The sequence below is a fragment of the Syngnathoides biaculeatus genome, chromosome 7 (genome assembly GCF_019802595.1).
Source record: "Syngnathoides biaculeatus isolate LvHL_M chromosome 7, ASM1980259v1, whole genome shotgun sequence".
NCBI lineage: Eukaryota > Metazoa > Chordata > Actinopteri > Syngnathiformes > Syngnathidae > Syngnathoides > Syngnathoides biaculeatus.
This window is the reverse complement of record NC_084646.1, coordinates 11,171,714-11,196,542: the sequence shown is the minus strand read 5'-3', so window position 1 is coordinate 11,196,542 and position 24,829 is coordinate 11,171,714. Positions and strand designations below refer to the sequence as shown.

The 24,829-nt window shown below is 47.6% G+C and overlaps 1 protein-coding gene across 8 annotated transcripts in view; it reads right to left on the bottom strand.

The window, feature by feature from the left end:
- Positions 1-214: 214 nt before the first annotated feature.
- Positions 215-24,829, bottom strand: part of LOC133503357 (epidermal growth factor receptor substrate 15-like 1) — a 28,640-nt gene continuing 4,025 nt past the window's right edge. For 2 of the 8 annotated variants that reach the window (XM_061824898.1, XM_061824900.1), the window contains exons 4-26: positions 23,570-23,617; positions 23,366-23,461; positions 22,933-22,989; positions 22,731-22,856; positions 22,592-22,651; positions 21,407-21,649; positions 21,184-21,341; positions 20,668-20,824; positions 19,817-19,879; positions 18,874-18,959; positions 15,695-15,767; positions 15,464-15,625; positions 15,170-15,367; positions 14,219-14,395; positions 13,434-13,539; positions 13,298-13,348; positions 11,939-12,075; positions 11,552-11,615; positions 11,330-11,478; positions 11,157-11,250; positions 5,745-5,909; positions 4,686-4,702; positions 215-3,169 (exon numbers count right to left, since the gene is read on the bottom strand). In XM_061824898.1, the coding sequence (XP_061680882.1) occupies positions 3,023-3,169; positions 4,686-4,702; positions 5,745-5,909; positions 11,157-11,250; positions 11,330-11,478; positions 11,552-11,615; positions 11,939-12,075; positions 13,298-13,348; positions 13,434-13,539; positions 14,219-14,395; positions 15,170-15,367; positions 15,464-15,625; positions 15,695-15,767; positions 18,874-18,959; positions 19,817-19,879; positions 20,668-20,824; positions 21,184-21,341; positions 21,407-21,649; positions 22,592-22,651; positions 22,731-22,856; positions 22,933-22,989; positions 23,366-23,461; positions 23,570-23,617 (2,634 nt within the window). In that variant the 3' untranslated portion in view covers positions 215-3,022. Of the gene's footprint in view, positions 3,337-3,927; positions 4,362-4,685; positions 4,703-5,744; positions 5,910-8,402; positions 10,825-11,156; positions 11,251-11,329; positions 11,479-11,551; positions 11,616-11,938; positions 12,076-13,297; positions 13,349-13,433; positions 13,540-14,218; positions 14,396-15,169; positions 15,368-15,463; positions 15,626-15,694; positions 15,768-18,873; positions 18,960-19,816; positions 19,880-20,667; positions 20,825-21,183; positions 21,342-21,406; positions 21,650-22,591; positions 22,652-22,730; positions 22,857-22,932; positions 22,990-23,365; positions 23,462-23,569; positions 23,618-24,829 lie in introns of those variants that run through there. The other 6 variants (XM_061824899.1, XM_061824903.1, XM_061824902.1 and 3 more) reach the window with 6 other exon arrangements.

Below are 24,829 nucleotides of genomic sequence, written 5' to 3'. Positions count from 1 at the left end.
ACGATGGCAGCAGCAGCACCAGGTGGGATTCGACGTCGGGTTTTGGCAAAGCGACTTTTGGGAGGGACTATAAAGTATCACACTCACGGGAAAATGTGTCATACTTTCAAGTACTACCTCCATCTCACTCGAATGTCTTCTCTACTACTTTCACAGAAAATTATTATTATTTTTTTTTTTTTTGGATGCATGCAAAGGAATAAAAAGACACACATCAGGTAGAATCATTTTCTTTTTTTCTTCGACACAAACATCCAATCGAGTAGAAGGCGAGCAGTTTGTCTACTCGATTGTTAATGTAATACCTTTTCTTTATACAAGAAATGTGAAACTATACACAGCATCTGGATCAAAACAGCTCAGCAACAGAAAAAAAAAAAAAAAGTACACGTCAGGAAAACACGGTTAAAAACATCCTCGTAACACTCTTAGCCCCCAACCCCCCAAAAAATGTTTCATTTCCCCAAATTTAACAAAAGCTGCGAGTGCATCAAACTGATGAAAAACATAAAACAACAAACATGACGTAATTAAAACGACTATTGCACAAGGGAGACAAATACAGCATAAACGGTTCCAACAATCGTCGCTCAAAAAGCGGTACAAGGCGCAAAGCCGACGTTTCACAGTAGGGCTCAACGGAAGAGGCGAGCTAACTAGCTTAGCATAAACGCAGAAAGGATGACGGCGACAAAGCAACTTCCGTAATATCCGATCCACACAAATGAGCTCATTAGCGGCGACTTTGCCGCCAGCTGAGGCAACACTGCTACGTTGAAAAAGAGGAGGCTAACGCGCTAGCCGCTGGCTAGCTTGCAGAGATATTTTGAAAAGCCCACTAGTGACATTTCTACAACCAGCTGACATGAATAAAGCTAGCCTGCGAGACAGCAGGAGCACCAGCTGAGCCACCATCTTGTTAGCCGACGGCTAGCGATGAACCAAATCACATCGTAGTGATATGTGTTAGTTAACTCAAGAAAGCCGAAATGAAAACAGGCATCTAAAAATGTTAGCATTTCAGGCAAAAAACAAACATGCTAACAGCACCTGAAGCTGTTACCTTGATAGCTAGTAGCTAGCTGTCTGCATGCTAGCTTGTTTGCACACTACATAAAAATGATAAAAATGTATTACAGAGTTAGCAGTCCAGGCGGTACGACACAAACAAGCTAACATTAGGCCGAGCTAGACTACGAGCTAGCCTAGCGTGCAGGGACACCATTAAGTGAATCCGGGAAACTCCTGGAAATTGATTTAATGGCACAGCATGCTACAATGCTAGCTTGTTAGTGTGCTAAGTTAGCAGGCGGCGGTTAGCCATTGGTTACTTCACATCATAGTTTTCAAAATCCCGAAAATGTAAAAATGTGCCTACAACGTTAGCAGTCCGGGCAAACGGAAACAAGCGCGTTGGAAGCAATCCATTGTTTCAAAGGCGTAAATGGTCGTTCGTGTCAATTAGAAAACAAAAACAACAAAACGGTGAGAAGCTGTTTGATATTCTGCAAAAGCGACATCTGCATAGGAACTTGAAGGCGACCAATCTTCTGACACTTCACATTAACAGGAACCTTTGCAATTTGAAAAAACAAAACAGCGCAAAAACAAACTCCCTGCTAAAAAAAAAAAAATTCTATAGAATTTGCACAGAACAACGTGTTCTATAGAACTTTGGCTGCGGGTTTCTATACAACTTCTACGCAACAATAGAAATTCTATCGGACTTTAGTTCTTTTGAAAATTTGTAGCAGGGCCAGAAGAAAAACTGAGCTTGTACGCTTCAAGTCGGCTTTCAGTCCAGTCCCCGTCGAATTTACACCGGGCGGGGGGGGGGAACCAAACAAAAAACAAAAACAAAACAAAACTACGGACATTTGAAGGTTTCTCGCTTTGTTTCTCCAGCATCTTGTTTCACTCGGACGTTTGACGATAGCCACGATAGTGTAAAATTCAAGTTTCTTGACAGAGACCACGTTTTTTGTGTTTTTTTTTTTTTTAAAAACCACAACCGTGGCCTTTGTTTCTCTTCAAGTAGCGTCGCCCGAGCGCAGCAAATCACATCTGACAAACGTAAAGTGGTTTTGATCTTCAAAGGAGCGCAACGTAAACTTTGCCATCATCAGGAATAAATAAGTAAAGTACGGCAGTTTGTTCAGTCACATCATCCAAAACAACGAAAGTTAAAACAGTTTAGGAGTGGTTCAAAAAAAAAAAAAAAGAATAAAAATAAAAAGTCGTTTTCCTAAAAAACAAAAAAATCCCTCAAGACGTCATCCAAATGGTACAAACGTGCAATTACCAGGTAATACTGCTTTAGCGCTACGCTGTCGTTTGTCATTCAGTGGCAATCCACCCGTCCCGCCGCAGCCTATCACAGCTGACTAACGGCGGGTGAGAGGCAGGGCACACCCGAGACCGGTCGCCGGTCAACGGTCCGATGAGCGTTCGTGTTCGAGTCGTCGACGAAGCTAACGCGCACGCGTCTGGAAAATGCGTCCGACTGACCCGCACCGGAAATGGAAAAGCGTGTCGAAAGGTCGGCGGAAAGACGACGACGACGACGAGGTGAAAACCGCCAGTTCGCTCGGCTAGCTGCTAACTTTCCGCGCGTCCGCCCGTTTGTTGCGCGGGAGTGGCGGGATTGGACCTTCGGTCCAGTGACTCCAGTTTGCGGGACCGCAGGGGTTGAAGGAACACAAAAATGGAGATTTGTTTGTCTGACCTTTTTTTTTGTCCTCTCATCACAGTGAGTCATTAATGACGACGACGACGACGAAGAAGAAGAAGAAGAAGAGCGTCCAATCCCATTCAGTCAACTTTTAGCAAGAGGAGATGCTAACCGATGCGCCTGGAGGAGAAAAAGTCGCTTGGTCTCCACGCAAAACTCAAAGAGGTGGTTTGCGGTTTTTTTTTTTTTTTTTTTTCCCCCCCCCTCCATCCCGGGAGAGTTCATCGTGTGTCTGTGTGAAATATTTTAATAATCTACATTGATCGTCGGGCTGGCGGGCGAGCCGCCGCGTCACGCGTTGGACATCTCGGCCTTGCTGAGGGCGATGGCGAGCTCCAGGTCTTCCTGCTCCTGCTGCCGGAGACGCTTGAGACGCTCCCGCTCGGCTCGCTCGCTCTCCCGCTTGGCCCACTCCAGCTGCTGCGCCTCGTTGTTAAACTGCCGCGCCCGCACGCCCGCACGCACAAACAAACACACACAGACATGCACACGCACAACGTTGAACAGTTCTGAGCGGACCCGGTGGGATTCCCACATGGTTCCCAGGGCACAATATTACCGAGTCCAGGACGTGCGGCGCTGCGCTATGATTGGCTCCTGTGGCCCTGTAGGAACACGGGTGTCAAACTCAAGGCCCGGGGGGCGCCATCCGGCCCGCCACGTGATTTGACGCGGCCAGTCAACTTCCATGAGTCTCGTGAACATTTTTACAAAAATCTCTGTCTTGGATTACAAATAATAATGTTGAGATATTATACATATTTTTGTGTTACCAAACTTGAACAATAGCTGAAAAAACCCATTACAAGAGTAGTTCATAATTTTCACGTGTAAATATAATGCAGCGATTAGACGATTGCGTGGTTTCACAGTCCTAACTTTGGCCCTCTGAGGGGAACCGTAACTCCGATGCGGCCGGCGAGAAAAACGAGTTTGACACTGGTGCTGTAGGACAGAGCCTCCAAGAAATACAAGTGTGGCAGATGCTAAATATGAATGACTAAATATTCATAAAAAGATGGGCCCTCGGGCTGTGAGTTTGACACTTGAGCTGTCCAGTGTTCCCTCGCTATTTCATGCTTTACCTATTGCAGAATCAGTGTACTGCATTTTTTGTCATATTCATCAAAATCTCGTGGGATTTTTAGTGTATGCTGTAATTTTTGGTTAAAACAAAACGAAAAACAACAACAAAACTCTGTACACATTACTGTATATTAAAGAGTATAGAAAGTGTTTATAACAGTATGGCTCAGGTTATTAGGAGTGTGGGGGGAGGAGGGTCATACATTTTTAAAATATATGTATTAATGATTCCAAAGAGTTTGGTAGCCGCTTCACAGATTTCACCTCCTGCGAGGGTGGTCCAGGGGTTTAAAGTTACACGTCACCTGAACTGAGAACCTTGCCTCAAAACTAAATGTCATGCACCAACTTTACCCTGAAAAATACATATCACACATCTGACAAGGTAATTTGATGTGAAATGCAACGCAAGTGCGAAGACGCCGGCGTGTCCGTCGCCTCCGCAAAACCCCAAAATACCGATTGTGGTCTTCCCACTCGCCAGTTCACGACGTTTTCGATACAGCCAGACATGGAAACTCCTTTTTTAGATGTGCGTTTGATCCTGCAAAAGACTTGATTGAGCCTCCTGGCTTGTTGTTGAGGGGCCAAAGTGTGACTTTCGACGGACAGACACTGAAGTGTCCTGGCACAGCTGGGAAAACGCAGGCGCTACAGTTTTGCCAAATTGTCAGGAAAGATTACTTGATTAGTGATGTTCAATTCAATTTAGTTGTAGACTGTCGGCAATTTGCCAAACGTGCCGTTCTGACAACGTGTCAGATGACTGAAAATTTGCAACGTGGTTTTTGGACCTGTACCTGTGAGTTCTACCCGTGTCTGCCAGTGTTATTGGGGGGGGGGAAGAAAAAAAAAAAGTCAGACTCACCTTGACCTTGTCAGGTCCTGTCAAGGATGAAACAACACACACACAAGTTAGCAATCCCCCCCAAAATGCCCAACCACACTCAATTTGCCCCCCCCCCAATGTGTGGCCGTTATCCTTACTTTTTGGAAGGAGCTTGGCAACACAATCTCGACCACTTGAGTCGTCTAAGACGTCTCACGTGATAAGTTTGCGTCTTCGTCACGCCGACGGACGGAGGCGTGAGGCGCGATTTTCGCTTCGAGGTTCAAAAATGTGCCCGTTTGCCATACGTACAAAAGCCAGTGAAGACGTCGGGTGAGATACGCTCAAGTCAGCCTGGTCGGCGAGTCGTGGCAATTTTGTTGCCTTATTGAGATCAAAGTCTCCTAACAGGTCACAATCAAGGAAATGACGTTTCTGTTTCGTTTCATGCATAAAAGAAAGGGCAAAAAAAAAGACGTGTATGTTATCAGTTCTGTGGAGGGGTACATACATACTCGAGATGTGTTGATTAATTCATTCTTATTCGAGAACCAAACGTACGCATTAATAATACTGATGGATGAGCAAACTTGCTTGCGTACTGACTTTTCTCCCTTTCTTCTCTTGGAAAACGCGCCACGTGTCCTTGGGGCAAGGAAGAAAAGGGAAATAACGCCGTGCTAACCTTGACCGATGAGTTATCCTCTCCGGATACCAAATTATGGCTTCAGATTAAAACACTTCCATATTTTGATGTACTGAAGGATAATATGGGTGAAAATCACAACGTCCCAAAAATGGGACGCTGCCCACGGATGGGTTATTAATCAGAAACGGGCAATTTTTTGTAGTCCGTTAAATTAGCGAGTGAACAACACATTGGGCTAGTGTTGTCTGGATACATTTATGCAATGTTATACGTATAACTCGAGCGAGAAGAGTTTTATTGAGTCATTGAAAAGTGCCAATTTTGGGGATGCTTGAGAAGCGAGAGAGACCATCTTCACGTCAAGTCTTGGAGGAATTGCAAAAGTCGCACGAGACAAAATGTGCAAAGTCAGCAAAATGACGCTGGGGGGGGGGGGGGGGTGTTCTTACCTGGTGCTGCGGACGGCGGGGCAAAGGGGTCCTTGCCGCTGAAGGGGTCCCCCAGCCCTTTTTTACTCTGGAAGGGGTCGGCGGCGTCCCGGCCAAACGGCAGGAAGGGGTCGCACGGCTTGGGGGGGTCCGCCGGGGCGCACGTGTTCACCGGCGTTGTCTTTCCTGCGCACACCGTTACATTTCTGCTTACTACTTCACAATTTCAATGTTTGCCATCTATTTGGATGGCACTGAGATCAGGGTCAATCCTTGCATTTTCTTAGCCGCTTATCCTCACGAGGGTCGCGGGAGTGCTGCAGCCTACCCCAGCGGTCAACGGGCAGGTGGCGGGGCACACCCTGAACCGGTCGCCAGACAATCGCAGTGACATCGGGATGCGGTTGGTTGGGCAATTTTTTTCCCTTCACAACAGCTTGGATGCACGTTTACGCCGTTTAATGTCGTGTAGTCACAAAGAGAAGAAGAACTGGTCGGAAGCAGAAGGAGCGGATGACAAACAACGAAACCCCCAAAAACCAGCACGACCGCTCTCAACGGTTTCCTGGTTGACGAGCTGGTTTGGTCTGTGGCCACGTCGGCACTGTTGTTGACAACAGAACTTTGGGTAATCGCTGTCAACAGGGGGAAACTGCTACGAGAATAAAGCTCGTGAACCCTCATTCAAATATTAATGTCATATTCAATGCATGGTCCGGTTGCACCAGTCACAATTCTTTAAAAATTCAGGCCTCAAAGTAAATTGGCAGTAGAAAACTGCGTCGCGATCATGAAAAAGGACGACTCAGTTCACAGAGTGGATAGCAAACAGCAGGTTAAAAAAAAAAAAAAAAATCTGTATCTGCCTATAGAATTATTTTGCCCCTTCTGAGTCTTGCTTCATGGCTTGCGCTGTCACAAAAGCAGCAAATAGAAGCGTCAAACTCACTGATCCGCTTTTTGATCAGAAGCCGGCGTTTGGGGTGAAATCAACACGTACTGCCGGTTAGCAAAGAACGGACAGAAGCAAAAAACCAAACTCGTGTCCTGGAAAGGGAGCTTTCGTGCTTATATTCTCGATAGACACAAATTCAGCGGGTCGAGAAAGATCCGTCGACTTTTGCTTTGAAACCATCTCATCTCCAGTAGTACCTCTACTTACAGAATTCACCCGTTCCGGAAGTTGCTTCGTAATGTGAATTTTTCCCAAGTAGAAGCGCATTTTACATGTAAATAGCCTAATGTGTTCCAAGCCCCCTCGCACCACTAAAAAACAAGCATTCAAAGTACATATAAAAATAAATAAAGCACAAATAACAATAAAAATGATGTTCTGTTTACCTTTGGCGTTGGGCGAATATGCGAAAAGAAGGGTGACGAGCAAAGGGCATCGAGGGGGACGCAGGAGGAGGCGAATGTTTGACAGCCGAGAGAAAAGACAAGTACGAAGAAAGGTGAATAAATTTGCAACCAAAAAGTTAGCATGTAATTCGGCGACACTCCAACGTCCCAGGGAACTAAAAAGCTGACGTCCCTCCTAGCCAATGGGATGGCAGGAAGATGATACGCCAATAGCCAACGAGAGAGCGGCTCTATTGCGCCACACAAACCAAGATACGGGATGTTTGCGTTCGGTGGAATTTGGGGGCTGTGAACCCGGTGCCTATTTTAGCCTTTCGTATGCTGAATTTTCCTTTGCAACTGGAGACAATATTTTTTCGAGGAGGCTGAATTTCTCGTTACCACGGACGTTCATAAGTCGAGGTAACAGTGTAAATGTAAAACTGCCTGCCTCATTCCATATTAAACACACGCAAAACAGAACGAAAACAGTCTGTTCACCTCATTTTTAAAAAAGGGTTTGATAACAAAACAAAGCTCGTCACATGATTTGCCACGAAAAAATGACTTTGACGATCCGCTTAGCGCTTAACCGGGCCGTCGCTACTACGGCCCCTGAACGAACGGCAACGCCAAAGAGTTGCATCGTGGGAAAAGTGAGCGCCACTCGGCTCTTCACAGTGTTAAAAACCACACGAGCGCTTGGTCACACTGCACGCGACCTCGAATCGGGCAACAAGTTCACACGCACACACACACGTATGGTTGGCAATAATTTTTATCCCCCTCGCGACAAGTGCAAAAAAGCGTGTGCCTGGCAATCTGTTTTTTCCTCTTGAAGCCCCTCCCACCCCCGCCACACACAAAAGAGAAACCGCAGGCATGCACTCCACCCTGTTTTGCAAATGAACCGCTACACCAGCTGCAATTCATTTGCATGTTCTTTCTTTCTTTCTTTCTTTCAAAACCACAAATTGCACGACCAGCTTTCATGAAAGGTGACCCCAAAAAATGAACCTGACACACCTGCTGCTCCGGTGTCTGCGTGTGGGAGGGACCGCCGCCACATGAAAAGGTTTTCTCAACACCCGACAACGCAAGCCGAGGTCTGCGCTTTTGCTTTTGAACGACTGCGCGAGCGCGCTGACAGGAGGAAGCCGGTCAGGGCGTGTCTGCCGGCGAAAGCGCAAAACAACATCAAAGCTGCAAAGCGTATGCGCAACAAAGTCATTGGAGCCATTATCGAGACGATGGCTGCGCGACTATGTCATCGTGCAAAGTTAACAAGCCGACATAATACATTTGAATTGTAATGTCGGGATGATACAGCTTTTCTCCTCTTTTCTTTTTTTGGAAGGACGGAAAAAAGCACTGCTGACATTTGACAGCCGCCACATATTTCTCCAACCTCTCATGCGTGACACATAAGTCATATTTCTTTTTACTTTTCTTGGGGCCAGGTGTTGAACAGACACGGGATGATTGAGATCAAATATATTGTTTTATTTCAAGGCCAGGTATCAATAGAACGCCAATCCAGTGAACCCGTTAGATCGATGTCGAGCTATTTTTTTTTTCCCAACCGTGCACAGGCAAAACACGATTTTGAGTGGCAAAGCCATCGGTGTTGTGATGCGATACGCCAGGCAGCCCCGAGCACCAGAGAAGGCCCCCAACGCCCATCATATCAAGGTGTAAAATGACATTAATATCTCTGCGAACTTCCGTTAGACTTTCCATGGCAGTGGTGTCGAGCATACGGCCCCGTTGGACAGAACCGGCACATCAGATGTTCCAATCAGACTGGTAGGGATGGAGGACACATCCACAACTATTTTTCAATAAATTTATGCTGCTAATTTTGTCCACTAGAAGGTGCACTGACAAAAAAAAAAAAAAAAAAAAAAGACTTGTCAGTCCTTGCTTTTGTGCAAATGTAACACCTTCCAGACAGTTGAGAAGCGGGGCGTGTAGTGTCCTCAATAATGTTCCGAGCTCCGGTGAGGTACCGAGAGGAATCAACGTCTGCCACGGACGGGAGAGGGCAGCCGACGATGTTCTGCGCTGCTTTGATTTGTCCTCTGAAGACGCAGCACGTCGGCGGGTTCCGGACGGATGAAGCGGAAAAGGCCAGCCGCAACTTTGTGTCCAGGTTGTTTTTCTTGAGGACTCTCAGGAAGTGGAGACGCTGTTGGACCTTGAAGACGACCGCTGAGATGTCGTCTGTCCGGGAGAGGTCTTCAGAGATTGGGACTCGCAGGGACCGGAATGTATGGACTCACCACACACTCACCGTTGATGAACAGCAGAGTCGGTTTGGTTCTGTTCCTCCAAAATGATCTCCTTTGTTGTTGTAGTGTTCAGTGCCAGATTGTTGTCCGGACACCACGTTGTGATCTTCTGGACCGCATCGCCGTAGGCTCCCTTGTCTCCCTTTGAAATCAGCCCCGACCACTGTTGTGTTGTCAGCGAATTTGACAATGTTATTATTGCGTACCGGGCTGCAGTCTAAGGTGGAGAGACAGTACAGAAGGGGGCTCGGCACGCAGCCCTGCGGTGAGCCGATGGTCAGCGTGAGGGTGGAGTAAAGGTGAGCGTCGATTCTCACAGTCTGGGGTCTGTTGGTCAAAAAGTCCTTGATCCAGGGGCACGTGAGGGGAGGGCTGCCCGGGATGTCGAGTTTCGTCAACAGAATTTCCGGTATGATTGTGTTAAAGGTCAAAGCTATAATCCACAAAGAGCATCCTAGCGTAGCCCCGCGGTTGTTCCAGGTGGCTCAACACAGCGTGCGGAGGGACGGGGACGACGTCCTCTGTTGATCTATTCGCCCGGTATGTGAACTGGCGGGAGTCGAAGTTGTGGGGGGGGGGGGGGGGGGGGGGTGTCAGTCTTTGATGTGCTTGGGAACCAGCCTCACAAAGCACTTCATGATGACAACAGGCTGGTTTTTGGGGGATAGGAATGATTGCAAAGGACTTCAAACGTCACGTGACGGGATGACGGCTTGGGCCAGTGAGAAGTGAAAGATCTTGCAGAAGACGCTGGACAGCCATCCTGAAGTTCACTCAGTGCAGTCTCTGGCCAGGTTGTTGCAGTCTTTGTGGTGGGCCTGGATCTGCGTCTGTGTGGAAGGGGAGCTGTGTGGTCCTGTAGCCAAGCTTAACGCTGGCGTACACGTGGCCAAAAGTGTTTCCAATCCCTTGTTGGACATTTAACATGGCGGTGGAACTTTGTGAGTACAGTCTTGGTTGGAACCCCGCTGCTGTTCATTAACGACGTTCAGCAAGAGAGAGAGCTCGGCGTTCGCGTCCTGGTGGGATGTAGACAGCTGTGATTGGAACTACAGTTAGCTTGCCAGGGATGAAGAAGGGCCAGCATTTAACGAACATGCACTCAAATGTCGCTGGTCTCAATGAGCACGCTGTTGTTGCACCAGTCATATTGTTCCAACACACGGGAGTCCCCAACTCGATCCCAGCGGTGAAGAGCGGGGCCTGCTAGCTGCACAATAGCATCAGGAATGTTCAGTCTCCTTTTTAATGAGGACACAGCAGTCACGAACAATTCCGTGTCGTCCATTTTGTTGGCGTTGGTGAAGTGCAGGCTTGGAAAAAGGCGGCCTGTGTGGATCGTTCTTTAGCCTTAACAGGAAGACGGACCGACGGCCCCGCTTTTGCTTCCACTCGCTCGTCTGAAACCGTTATTTTGTGTCGGAATCCGAGGTCCACAAGTCCCTGGCGAGTGTCGCAGTGCGAGAGCACTACAGTAAAGTAAAAAGTAAAAAGCACCGATAAGGAGAGACGTGAGCCACTGCGTTCGTACGCACCGCCTTCTAAACGGTAACGACGGCTCGGTAGAGCAGTTTGCTTTCCTTGATTCATTTCTGTCACAGGTGTTGTCATTTTGACAGTGAATTTCAAGTGGGAGTGACAAACACCCTGAAACCAGGACGACAGATCTCCCATTACTTGACACCGAGAGAATACAAACCGGCACTAAGAAATGCTGAAAAAAAATGTGGGGTGGCGCGTACGACAAACAAGCTTTAACTGTATAACATTCTGGAAGTCGCGTCTTTAATTGTCCGCTCACCACTGGGTGGTTTGGGCCGAGGAGGAACTCCTTTTTTGGGCGGCAGGGCGGGCGTGTCGCTCTTTCTGCTGAACGGATCATCTGAAAACGCGGCCTGGCCACAAGGAGGTACGCCTGATTAGTCGTAGCGATTCCGCCGTCACCCCTTTTGGGGACGCCTTCCTTGGCGTTACCTTCTGGTAGTCCGGCAGCCAGCTGGCGCGGCCTTCGAACGGGTCCCTGGGCTTGCCCATCTGACTGAAATCGGCGAACCCGGCAGAGCTGCTTTTACCGCTGGCGCTGAATGAGCCGCTGCCGAACGGATCCAAAGTGCCGAACAGATCTGGAACGCGGTCCAAAAATAAATAAATGAATAAATAAAAGCCGTGAACCCTCCTAGGGAGGAAATATCCTACCTGCCCCTTTGGATTTGGAGTTGGCGGAGGAGAACGGGTCTCCGCTGGTGAAATGGCTCATTTGCTGCAGAAGAAAGGAAGGAAGTTCTCAGAGGTTTCCATTTTCAAAATGTCTCACGCTGACAAAACGCGCATCGAAATTTGTGGCGGCTGCAATCGACGATTATATTCAAGTACGTTTTCAGAGGGTTCGTGCGGGAGAGGGTCTCCACCAGTCAGCTTTGTAAAAAAAACTGTAATGACTAAGAGAGCCCCGGAGATGGCGGCATTAGATCACCAAGATCGGCACTAACACTGCCGACTACGTTTGAAAAGTCTTGTTTTACATTGAAACCTTCGAAATGGATTAAAAGTGAATAGCTGCAACGTTATGACTCAAGGCGTCACCTTGGAAGGTAGCGTGGCGCTCTTGCTGAAGGGGTCCGCCGTGGCAAAGGGGTCCATCTTGGCGGTTTTCTTGAAGAAATCTTCCGACGAGGCCTTGAACGGGTCCGTCTCTTTGAATGGGTCACCGCCAAATGGATCTGGAATGCCAAAGGTGGCTCCATTTAGAAGACGGCGTACACCCTGAACTGGTCGCCGGCCAATCTCAAGGGCACAGATTTAAAAAAAAAAACATTCCCACTCACATTCGCACCGAAGCGCAATTTAGTCTCTCCAATGAATGCATGTTTTTGGGATGTGGGAGGAAACTGGAGTGCCCACCCGGAGAAAAGCCACACAGGCACGGGGAAAACATGCAACTCCACACAGGCGGGGCCGGGATTTGAACTCCTGCTCCTCAGAACTGTGAGGCGGACGTGCTAACTAGTCGTCCGCCGTACACTTCTTTATAGTGTCAAATAAAATTGACCCCACCCCCCCTATCATTGGAGATATTAATGTTTATGTTAACTTCTTAAAATTGCAAACCTGGAGAAACTATGAAAAGCAGGCCACGTTGACTGCATCTGCCAGACTTGAGACACGACACGCTAACAAGCAACCATGGAGAAGAATGAGAGTCTCCTTCTTGTCTACGATGGTGAGGAGAGAATTATAACAGAGGCCCAAGCAGCCAATTGGAGAGGGCCACATCAAATACTACGTATATAATACGTTTATTTCTTGCAGTGTATTCGTAAACATTAAACTTTTGAGAGAAAATGAGCAACCAACAGCGGCTTGGTGGTCACTCCGGTGGAACGCGCGGTGCCACCACTAAACTGTCACGGACTCGATAGCAAGCATCCAAAACGTTCAAGGAAAGCACAAGTCACGGTTTCGCCGGCCGTGTGAATTCATTTCGATGACAAATTTCCATCGAGAGCACAGAAGTGAAACTTCGCTCGAAGATGGAGGAGGAGGAAGCGGGCCTGAGGTTTCACACGCGTGACCGAGGACGATAAAAAGGCACCACAAGCCTGACGTTTTACCCACGTGAGCCCATCTTGCCCTAATAGTGACGGCGCTCGCTCCACCGGCGCCTGGAAACGCCTCGCTTGGGGTCGACGTCCTCGAGAAAAGAAGCCAGCGCCCACGCGGCCTCCTTCCGCTTTGGGGTACAGACGCTACCGAAAGCTTCCAAGCTACGTTTTTGTATGTAGGCGAGGTCATACGTTATTTTCTGTTTTCGGTGGGGGGGGGGGGGGGGGGGTGCAGTAGCCAGCTAACCACGGGCCTCCCTCTAACAAGCACTTAAAAAGGATCTCCCCCCCCCCCCCCCCCCACAATTAAAACAAGGTGTAAAAGTGTGTAGATGCATACCTGCAGAGGCTGCTGGCGGCTTTGCAAAGGGGTCGTTTTGGAAAGGGTCTCCTGGAGGAGGAAGACAACGGGGCAAAAATCTTGAAGAGCGACGAGCGGCAACGAAGAAGAAGAAGAAGAAGAAGAGAAGAAGCACCTTTGAAAGGGTCCGTCCTGAAGGGGTCCTCCGAGTGGAAGGGGTCGACGTGGAGCTCCTGAGGCTGACTGTTGAACACCGACGGCTTCACTTTGAACGGATCCTCCTGCGAGACGCAAAGCGGAAAAGAAAAGATTTAAAAAAAAAAAAACAAACAAAAAAAGAACTCTCTGACTAGGACTTTTCCAACATCGCGTCCTCATTTCCCATGTAGGCGAGTTCAGTCTCCGCTACATCAGTTACGAACATTTGAAACTTGGACCAATCAGAAGCATCCAAAAAAAAATCAAAAATAAAAGTCAACTTCAGCTGATTGCTCTCCTCCATTCTTTCTTGTACTTTATAGTTAAAATGATGTATTTCATGGCCATGATGAACTTTGTTTCGAATCATTCCTTTAACGAACATCTGCACTTTACTAGATGGGGACAAACCCCGAGGAATAGTTTGGAAATTCAATCGGGAAACATGACAAGGCCATTTTGTAGGCTCCATTGTGAAATGACAGATAATTATTCACTTTTAAGTTGCACATTTCGAATACCGACAGAAACATCAGCTTTGCTCGTCTGCAAACGAATATTGAAAATGGAGTTTTGAAAACTAAAAAAAATGCCGGTGTGCAAATCTGCTATAGCTGGAATTGAACGTACAAATGTGCTCGTACCCGTGAGAACATTTCGGAGTCTGTACTTGTACACTTTGACCAAAGGAGGCGCGAATCAGAGCCGTACTTGATGTCGTAAAATATGTTTCGGTCTGGAGAGGGCGAGTACTTTTGTCACCTGCGCCTGGGAGGCCTCGGTGCCCACCGACGGGAAGGCTCCGTTCTCCCTGTCGGTGAAGCCCTCGCTCATGTCGGCCAGGTTGGTCATGCTTCCTCCGTGGGTTCCGTTGTACTGCTCGATGCTTTTGGACACGTCCTGCTGGCTCTCCTGGATCTGGGACAGCTTACTGCGCGCCTACACACACACACACACAATACGGCAACGTGTGGATCGTACAATTTAGTACTTTTCTTTTCAAATCTGACCCAGGCTGCTTTCGTATGTGGATTTCAATCAAATATGCATGCGATGCAATTGTGACCTGGACGCTCAGGTCGCGTTCATCCAACACAGCGTGGATGTCACAAAAGGCAAAAAAAAAAGAAAAAAAGAAAAACACAATCGTTTAACAAAAGAAGATGAATACGGTGGAACCTTCGAGTTCAAACATAAATGGTGGTTGTGACGTGTTCAGAGTCAGATTTGTTCAACCTACAAAACATTTTCTTTCATAGGAAATGAGTTTAAAACCAGATTTGAGTTCAACTAAGCAAGCCCAAAATTCATTTAGTAAAGTACATTTTTGACTAATTCACACAACATTACAGCATTCATACATTTTATGATCCCGGGAGATTTCTGTCAATAGATGCCAGTGCTCCCATCCCCAAAAAATAAATAAAGGTTTACAGATTATTTGTAAAAGAGCTCATTTTATGCATAGAATGAAAAAGTTGTCATTATGTTAATTTGCCAAGTAACACACTCGTAGCACCAAATTGCCCACTGGTAGTTTTGCCTCACAAAAGCTATCTTACTGGAATATCCGGACTGTCCAACGAGAGCAGAGAAATTTATGAATAGAAATATCTTGGTGGTGGTGGTGGGGGGGGGCGACGTGAATATTACTGGAGGACTAGTACAGGTGGTACGGAGACCTTTGCATAAGTTGAGCCCAACTTGCGTCACCTGGTTGATCTCGTCCTGCGTGGCCTTCAGGGACTTAATTATGGTCTCGAGCTGGATCTTGCCGGCGGCCAGACTCTGCTCCAGCTGGTCCTCCTCCTGCTGAAGCCGGCCGAGGTCGGCCCTGGCCCGGCTCAGCTCCTCCTCTTGGTTGTGCAGGTCCGACTCCTGAGAGCGGATCTGACTCTGCAGCGTCGAGATCTGCGACGACGACGACGGAGGAGATTTTTAACAAACCATTCGGCAGGAGCTCCGTAGTTCGAGAAGCACCGATCTGACTAAACGTCGCCCGCTCACCATCTGAGACTCCTCCTGGCACTTGATCCGGACCTCGTTCAGCATGTCCTCCAGCTTGTGCTTCTGCTGGTCCATCTCCTCCAGGCGGTCCTGGGCGTCCTGCTTCTGGGCCTCCAGCTCCTGGAGGCAGGCCGCTTCTCGGTCCAGCTCGTTCTGCATTTCCTGAAAGGAGAAGACGAGCCCGGTGACCCCGCGGCGGGGACGCGGTCGAGCGAGGCCAGCCGAACTGACCTGGACCTCGGCACTCTTGTGCCGGATGGCCTCTTCCGCCTCCCTGATGTCCTGCTCCAGCGTGTACTTCTCCCTGGTGCACGGACAAATACAAATACAAGATAAAAACTACAACGCGACAAGCAGCGCTCTCTTTGGTACATCATTGCGTTCAAAATGAAAAACACCAGACTGAATTTCTACCGTGTTCAGAACACTAATTCGATGAGGAGCTCCATACAAGGTGGAATATGACAGTTGATACGATCAAGCTGTAGGGGGCAGCAAAAGCAAACTAGCCAGGAGTCTGCCAACCAAAAGCCAACTTCCGCGATAGCGATGGGGGGGGGGTGTCTTCTTTCGTGGCCCTGCTACATCCCCCATTTGTAAGCGGGCCTTTTTGTTTGTTTGCCTCCAGTGTCATACCAAATTGTGCACAACACAACACGCTGGGCAGAATTGAGCTCTTTTGGAAGCCGTGCACCGTATTTAAAAGCAAGATTAAGAGTCCAAGAAGGTCCCCTACTCAGCTGTAGTCATATCTGATGTTGCCACGGTGCAGAAAAAAATATGGCTGTGAGCATAATTCTTTGCAGTTGGCGTGTGTTGCTGCTCTGTGTTAACCCTGTTGCTCTTTCAAGCTTTAGAATTATGATCACATCTGCGCTTATTTTTGCATAATGTTAGCATTAAGCCTGAAGACTTTCATTCATAGATGGTTTTGTTGAACTTTTTGGTGCTTAAATAAACGGTTTGATTGTATTTTGCTGTTTGTGTGATGTTTCTCCACGTGTGGCGTGTCACGTTGGCGCTGGGATAAGAGGTTTTAGAGGTATTATTATATTATTATAGGTGCGGTGTTATAAGAGCAGTTGTTCGAACATTTGTGCTCATTTCTTAGAGGCTCATCTATGTGGTTTTGCATCACGTTAGTAATGGACAGACCTGCGTTGTTATTTGGTAAGGTTGAACATTTTCCTCTTCTAATAAAAAATGTTGAATCCAATTTGATTTTCTCTGTCGGTTTTACAGTGAGCTTCAATAGGGAATGACAAAAACCGCAAGATGTGCAAGTACTGTAAGTCTTGGTTACGTATCCCTAAAATGATGTTTAACGAGAGTCTCCCGTTTAGAACAACAAATCCGTGCCCTGGTCCTCCTGCGTGGGCTTTGCAAGTTTTCCCCTCCCACGCTTTCAAAACATGAGTCTTAAGTGGGCAGAGCAATTGCAAGCGGGGGCATGGGGAAAGGGACAAATGAATGAATGAATGAATGGATGGATGGATGGATGGAAAAAAACTGCAATAATAGAAAAAGGGAAAAAAAAGAAAGAGAGAAGAAACCTGTTAACAATGCTCACAGCGGTTAAAACTAGTTAAACGGATTCAATTCAGTGTGACACAAAAGGCAGTGGATTAAAATTGAAATGTGTAAGAACGATGATGAGGATGTGAGCGTGTGTGGGAACGCCGGAGCGGCTCCAGCGGGTGACTTGTGCAATTTACCTGAGCGCATTCCACTGGGTAAAGGCAAGAGTGCTGACGCAGCAATATGGAGAGAATAAGTGATGAGCAAACAAAATACACACACATTCAAGTCGTGTGTGTGCGTGCGTGTGTGTGTGTGTGTGTGTGTGTGTCTATTGTGGTTGGGTGGCAGTATGATGATGATGATGATGATGATGATGATGATGATGATGGGGAGGGGCGAAGACAGTTTTTGTTGTTGTTATTATTACACTATTATTATTATTATTATTATTATTTCAAGGCAGTAAGGACTAGAAAGTGTTTTTGAAAATCAAGCCCCGAAGGCAGTTTGACTCGGAAACACGAAGTTAATCACGAGCAGACCCACAAAAAAAAAAAAAAAAAAAAAAAAAACGCCGCACAGGAAGTCGATCTTTTTGGTCTGATGTGGCCTTCCGTCCGTCCCTTTTTGCATACCAAGTCCTCAGTAAAAAGGTGATTTAAAAAGCTTGTCCAAATGTAAAACTACTGTAGACAGATGGAAGGGGCTCAATCTGTCGTCATTGCTTGCGGGGCAGCGCGCGGAGGCCAAATTTCATGTTTCTTGGGAGCACATTTTCAAATTCAAATGCCCACGGCTGCTCCAACGTGACCCACAAAAGCCTGAAGAAGCCACGCCGGAAATGACAAAAGAAGTTAGTCAAAAGTGGCTTGAGGCCGCCAGTTTTTCCTCAAAAGGTCATCTGTCCGATTGCTGCTACAAAAAACTGAACAGATGGACAAAAGCCACATTTGGAAGAAGTTCGGCGAACTTTTAACATTTTGGCCACTATCAGGTGATGCTGGCTATTTCCTGGGGTCCTTCAAAAACAAACCTGTGCTCGAGATTTGGTGCGATGCTACCAAATTTGAAGCCCGTACACTAGAGAGTTGGTTGGACGACACTAAACTTTGACGTTTACCGTTATGTTCAATTTCACTGCGCTTTGGTTGGGCTAGCGCGCGTACACCAGCACTTGTCTCCATGCTAACAATACACAGAAAGCTTATTGTTGGGGAAAATATGTTCATCTGTGTACCTTAAGTACCGCTTACTTTTGTCTTCATTTTTATACGGGCTAATTTTCGAGGCGCCCGTCAGAGGCAACGCCATGACGGTGTCTAAAAAGAGTGCGCAAGTCCGTCAGTAGCATGCGATGACAAGTTCCGTCACAAAGTGAGTAGCGATGCACACAAGTATACTCAAGTGGCTGGTTTTTACATTAGCCATTAATTGTTCACCCGAATGGATTATTAGAGCGTTTCATATATTGTTAAATATTTACAATTAGCGCCTGTCGAGGACTAAATGAAGTGCTGCACTTTGTTTGGCAATACAGGAAGTGGCTGGTGTACGAGTTATTTGCACATGTCCTCGCTCCATGGTTGTGATTATTTACCCTGTTTCAACTTACCGGTATCTGTATTTGGTTATTCTTTCCCTTTTAGCAAACCACTCCCACACATTCCTTATTTCACCTCTTTGCTGTTTTTAACTGGACTGTCATACTTTGGTTCAGAACACCCACACACACCACACACACACACACAGACGGTTCTTATTGAGGCAGTTGCGCGTAGGCGGCCGGCCTTGTCGATGACGAGCGACTGGACGTTGTCAACACGGCACTTGACTTTCATCACAAATGAAAAGCGTCAAATGGAACCGGGTCACCACATTGTGTTTGTTACCTTTGCAGCTGGGCGATCTCCTGGCTGAGGTCGTCCAGCTCCTTGATACCCGTAAACTCGCCCGAACCCACCGAGCTGGAGCTGTCCTGCACATCGGGGGGAGAAAGTGTCGGTGAAGCGTGAGCAAACCAAGTTGACTGGGCCGCAAGGCCGGGAGGGAGGGGACAACGTGGAGGGAAAGGTCCAGAAAGACGACGAGCACAGAGGGTCGCACGAGCGGGCGAGTGAAAGGTCGGAGGGGGACGTCACCGCCCATGCCGCCTTGCCGAGCTAAGCGTACATTTTGGGGCGGAGGATGAACCACTGAAATGGTTTGGAGTGGATTTTGGTTTTTTTGGCCTGGTGTTAATTTCTGCGGCTTCGGTTGATTTCTAAGGCGCAAGGTGGCAACTGTCGTGTATGACCGGCAAGAAGAGCCGTCACATTCCTCCTTAAACACTTTCTTTCATTTTGTGAGTTGTTTTGAGTCACATCCATTTCTATAACACAAACAGCATCGGGTGAGTGTGTGCCTGCGCAATCGTGCCCGGTCAGCGCACGTCTTTTCCAAAATATGTCAGCTGAGCGAAAAGTGGACAGACCATCAATCCACATCAGACACCACTCCGACTAGTCGAGTGTCAACCGTGCTTTAGGCGTCACGGATCGAATAAGAATGCGACACGACCCACATTTGAATGACTTCCAACGGGGGTTGTGGGGAATAGAAATGACGCGCAAATGCTTCCCGGTATTTCTCGGACTGAAAGCATTGGCGAGCGGATGCCCCGAAGGTCCACTTAGGTTACCTACCCACAACTTGAACATTATGGCCTGAGGAGGACGGAGAGGAGGGAAGAGCAGAAAAGTTAGAAGCAAACGAGGAAAAAGGAAAACCACCGCCACCTGCCATCTTGGCACGTCCGAACTTGCTAAGAACACACGAGGAGGAAGAGGCACTTACCCTCCTCATCTCTGACAGCGCCGCCATCTCGGATCCGACGGGCGTCATGTACCCCGACATGCTCTGTGCACGCAACAAAACGTCTGGCGTGAGATTGGGATTTTTTGTTGCTTTTAACAAATCTCATCATTAGCCGATCGCTGGACCCAATCAAAATGGTTGTTCATCAAAAGTGCTGGGACATGTGGTCATTCCATCCATAGCAGGGTGTCCAGACTTTTGCCCTCGAGTGGCGCATACAAAAAAAAAAAAAAAAAATCTGAGGATGCGTGGACCACATTCACATTCTTCAACTTCATTATTATTATTATTATTATTTTTGGTTGTGTATTTAAATGAATGAAAACTAAAAAGCATTCAACAGGACCAAACCAAACCATCGAGACCTTCAAGTATTGGTGGCAGGGCCCTTCCCAAACCCCCCAGAAGAAAATATGCAGAATACTCAACTTATTTTTGCCTTCTCTTTTTTCGGCAATTCCAAATTTCATGTTAGCAAAAAATAATAAAATAAAAAGTACAGTAATGAGGGAAAAAAAACTGACAATATTAGGAAATGGTTGTAGTATAAAAAAAAAAAAAGACTGAACAGTTTCCATACCCTTCGTATCATGTTGAATATTTGTTAAGGATTGTGTGTAAGTATGTTTTGACAATATACATTCTCTCCCCATTCTTCATATTATCTGACTTCTGTAGAAGTTAAAGCAAATTGTAATTCTGAAAAGAAATGTTTCTTTCAAAGAAATCTCACACTTTTCATCATGTCATTGGACAAAAAAAACAAAGTAAGAAATGACAAACGCGAGCTATTGTTACTTTTCTCCGTGCAGCGCGTCGCCGGTACCCACCAGGACGGGAGTTCCCCTCTCCGAAGGCGGGATCATGTCAGCCGTCAGCGCCTGGGGGGGGTCCACGCCCTTGCTGACCTTCTGCTGGATGAGATGCATGGCAAGGGCGAACTGCTCCCTGGTCAACTTGCCCATCTGTCTGGTGTCGGCCAGGGCCCTGCGCAGGAGGAAGCGAACGCTTGCTAACCGGCTGAGAGAATGCGTCATGGTGTCAAAAAAATAACAGTACAAAAATGGCACTTTAGAAGCAAAATGTCTGGTCTTGGTCTACTCATGATGGATTTGTTGACCAAATCAATGACCGCACTTCGTCGTCAGCCTCAAGTGAGCTTGTGGACCACCAGCGGACTTGTCCACTACTCCCGCCGTACTCTCCGTGCAGGACTTTAATTTTTTGTGAAGGTCGCTCAAAACAAAAATAATTGGAGCCACCAGCGACCTCGGAGACTTCAGTCAAGCTCCTCGTGTTGAATGGAGGAGGAGGCTAACGGCGGCTAGCCAGCTACGCTAACCTACCATATATGGGCGAGGAGACCCTGAGAAAGTCCCGACTGCATGAAGATGTCCTTGACTTCCAGCCCGCTGACAAAACCGTCCATGTCGGCGTCCGTCTTCAGGAAGATGTCATCGTAGCGACCGCGGTCTGACGCCGGGACCGCCCAGTTGCTGGAATGCTGGAGAAAGGACGCCACCGTCAAAGACTTTTCCGTCCCTTCTGATTGGACGCTTGCTCGCGTACCTGTCCGGACTTGAGCGTATGTTTGGGGGACAGGCTGCCCGTGCTGTTCAGGGAGTTCATGCTGCCGTGGGACGGCGTGGAGCGCAGAGAATCTTTGGACGGCGGCGGGCTGGCCGGCAGCGGGGGGACGCCGCCCGCCACCGAGCCCAGGCTTTTCTTCCTCTTGGACAGGGGGATGAGGGCGGCGGGCAGGTGGGCCGGGACAGGCTCCTTCTCCAGGGCGCGGTACACCAGGTGCATGGCCTGCCACGGAACGCGCAACCGATTCTCTCAATTTGCCGGCAAATTCAAAGCAATACGTGCCACTTCCTGTGACTCCTCGGCCATGACGTTAAGGGGAATTTTCGTGGTCGACGTGCCTACGAGATATCACGTCGTGGAGTTCAACGGTCTTCTGGGGGTGAATTTTCAAAAAGCGCCGAGAACCAACGAGTTGATGCTTGAAGGACACTTAATGATGGCCGCGGCGGCCTCAGAGCAAAACGGCAGACTTCATACGTTTTTTTTTTTATGGGGCTACTAAAATGTCATATTGCAAAAAGAAAACAGCTTTGGAGGGTGACAAAAAAAATGTGGCTGCTTCAGGATTTTAAGCCGAGTCATCAAAGTTTGTTGCCACGCTTCGGCTTACTAGAAATGGCAAAAATGGAATTCTTCACAATTTAGCATCGTTGGTTTGTCTCGTAAGTACACGCATTTCAAAAATCACGAGCGTGTAGGACAAGTTCTTCGCAGTCTCACCGTCTGAAATATGATGAGCAGGATCAATATAGTACACGTCTTGCCCCATTTGTCTGATTTTCTGTCTTCATTCAAATGCGGGGGGGGGGGGGGGGAGACAAACACAAATCTCGATGCAATGACGTGCGGCCGTCCGTGACCGAGGCCTTGCTGGCCACGTCATAGCCGACTGTCGCAGCTCAGTCTCGAAACACGCGGCAAAATGTCAACTCCCGGTCGAGCCGAGCGTCACTCGCAATCAGCTGGAATTTCAGTTTTACTTAAACCTCGCCAATTTTGAAGGCCAGCTTGTTTTTGATGAATTACTGCTAATGGATGTCTGGTTCGATTCAATCTGGCTTTGCGTTGCCTCGTGACACAAAGTGACAGTTCAATCAAGTCCAAAAGGCGGCAACGTTTGTGGCATTTTTGCGTCTGGCGAAGGCGTGAAAACGTCTCTCTCACCACGGCAAACTCGTCTCTGTCCAGATGGCCGTCTTTATCGATGTCGCTCAGGTCCCAAACCTGCCGGCGGCAGAAAAAGAAGGAGCGGGATGGCACCGACGTTGACATGACGGCAAGGAGACGGCGGGCGAGCGCCGACCTTCCCGAGGACGTCCAGAGGCAGCTTGGAGTTGATGAGCACGGGTCGGACCTTCTCTCCCGACAGCAAACCGTTGAGCGGCAACAGACTTTCGAAAATGCCGTCAAATTTGTTCTTCTCCTCCGGCTGAAACAAACGTCGCATTTCATCTTTTCAAAGTAAGAAAAATCGGCGGTGGCGTATTGCGCATCCATCCACGTACCCTGACGGCCCAGTGAGCTTCGGCGGGGGCGTTCAGGGAGGGGCTGCTGCTGTCCTTCTGGGTGGGAGCAAAATCACAGACAAAACTTGCAAAAAATGATTTGGCTTCATATTCGCATCGTTTCTCAGTCAGCCGACAAGTCCGTGCAATCGGCTGTGATTCCTCTACTACATTTATTTTGGATTAGTTATATATTATGATGAATTGAATATTTTGTTTTGTACATACTACTCTATTACCAGGATTTATATCAGTCAATCAGTAACAAAATTCAGACGTTGCGTAACATTTGTCAGCTGTGCTCATGCTAAACTCAATTTGGCGAGATTTTATGGAGATCATCTGCGCAGTTGAGTGTTTTGAAATGTGACGTCATTAATATCGGCATCAGGTTCAAGGGCCGGCGGACGCCACCGACGGGTCGGCTACTCACAAACTTGGGCGGCGGCACGCTGAGGGCGAGGCTGGACGCGCTGACGTCGTGGCCGCTCTGCGCGCACGCCACCAGACGCAGCGCCACGTAGAAACCCTTCGCCGGGGGGGGGGGGGGGGGAGAGAGAGAGAGAGAGAGAGGAGAGAGAGAGAGAGAGAGACGTTTACCCGGCAGAAAGTCTGCGTGCAAGGAGGAGTTTCCTACCTGCTTGTCCAGGTAGCCTTTCCCTTCCGGATCAGCCAGATCCCAAATCTGAAAAACCATTTCGTCCGGTCAATGACCAGCGCAACCCTCATGCGCTAGATAGTAATCGTGCGGTGTGCACACGGCAGACAAAAGATCATCAGTATGCCGGAATTTGATTGAATTGAAGTTTTTGTTTCCCCTCAGTCAATGGCCATTGTGCCGCTCCTTCTGTTCTGTCCGCTCGCATCGGCCGGTACACAACAGATTCTATGTCGTCTTCTCTCAGCTTGTCACTAAGGCACAAATATTAGCCGTTCTTTGCGGAGGATAAAGACAATATGACTTTGAGTGCTGTTACATTGTCTCCGTTCGCTGCTTCACTGTTAGTGCTTAAGTATGTATTAGCTTAGCATGAAGCTAAAAGGCAAACACTAAGTTATGCAGTTGTACCAATATGTAATTATCCTCTTTTTACCGTACGTTTACTTTTTCAGTAAACTTCAGCTTCTTTTTGAAGGATTGTTCACGAGCTTCCAAACTGCAGCTTGCTGCGAAGTGAGCCGAGTCTGCGCTCCCAAGTCAAAGCAAAGGATGTAGTCGGATGTCAAGGCGCGGTTGGTTGTTTTGACGCTACGACACACGTTACGCGCGTGCTGCCAAGATGAAAAATGTCCGCCCAATGGGTGCAGCTTGTCGGCTTTCCTTGTTTCTAATGTTCCAAAACGGTTACGGGTGTGTGTGTGTGTGTGCCGGGGGGGGGGAAGGGGGGGCAACCACTTCACCGCAAACAGTTTCATCGGGATACTTATACATTTCAAATATTGAAAAATAAAACCTTTTTCAGACACATATTTGAGCCGCCAAAAAGCCTTTTGAGGGATATTTCAATAAATTCCTTACTTACTTTTTGAGATGAAACAATAAACTGACGATCATTTGAAAAATAAGCCCATAGAGACCTCGTTTGGCTTCCTCGGACTTTCAGCCTCTCAACGGTAAATTTCAAATTTCTGTTGTCCTCCATCAAAGCGGACGGATATGAACTTTCGTGTTTGTTTAAAGTCAGACATTTGTAAACGTCTGTTTTTACTTTGAGAAACAATGATCAATATTTTTGCCAATATTCCGACAGGCGTTATTGACCAAACCAGGAACTGAGTCAAAATCTATTTCAAATTTGATCTGATCCATCAAGTAGCAAAAAAAAAAAAAAAAAAAAAAAAAAAAAAAATCAACCGATTACTCGATAATTCAAATTGGCGTTCATTTACTGTCGCG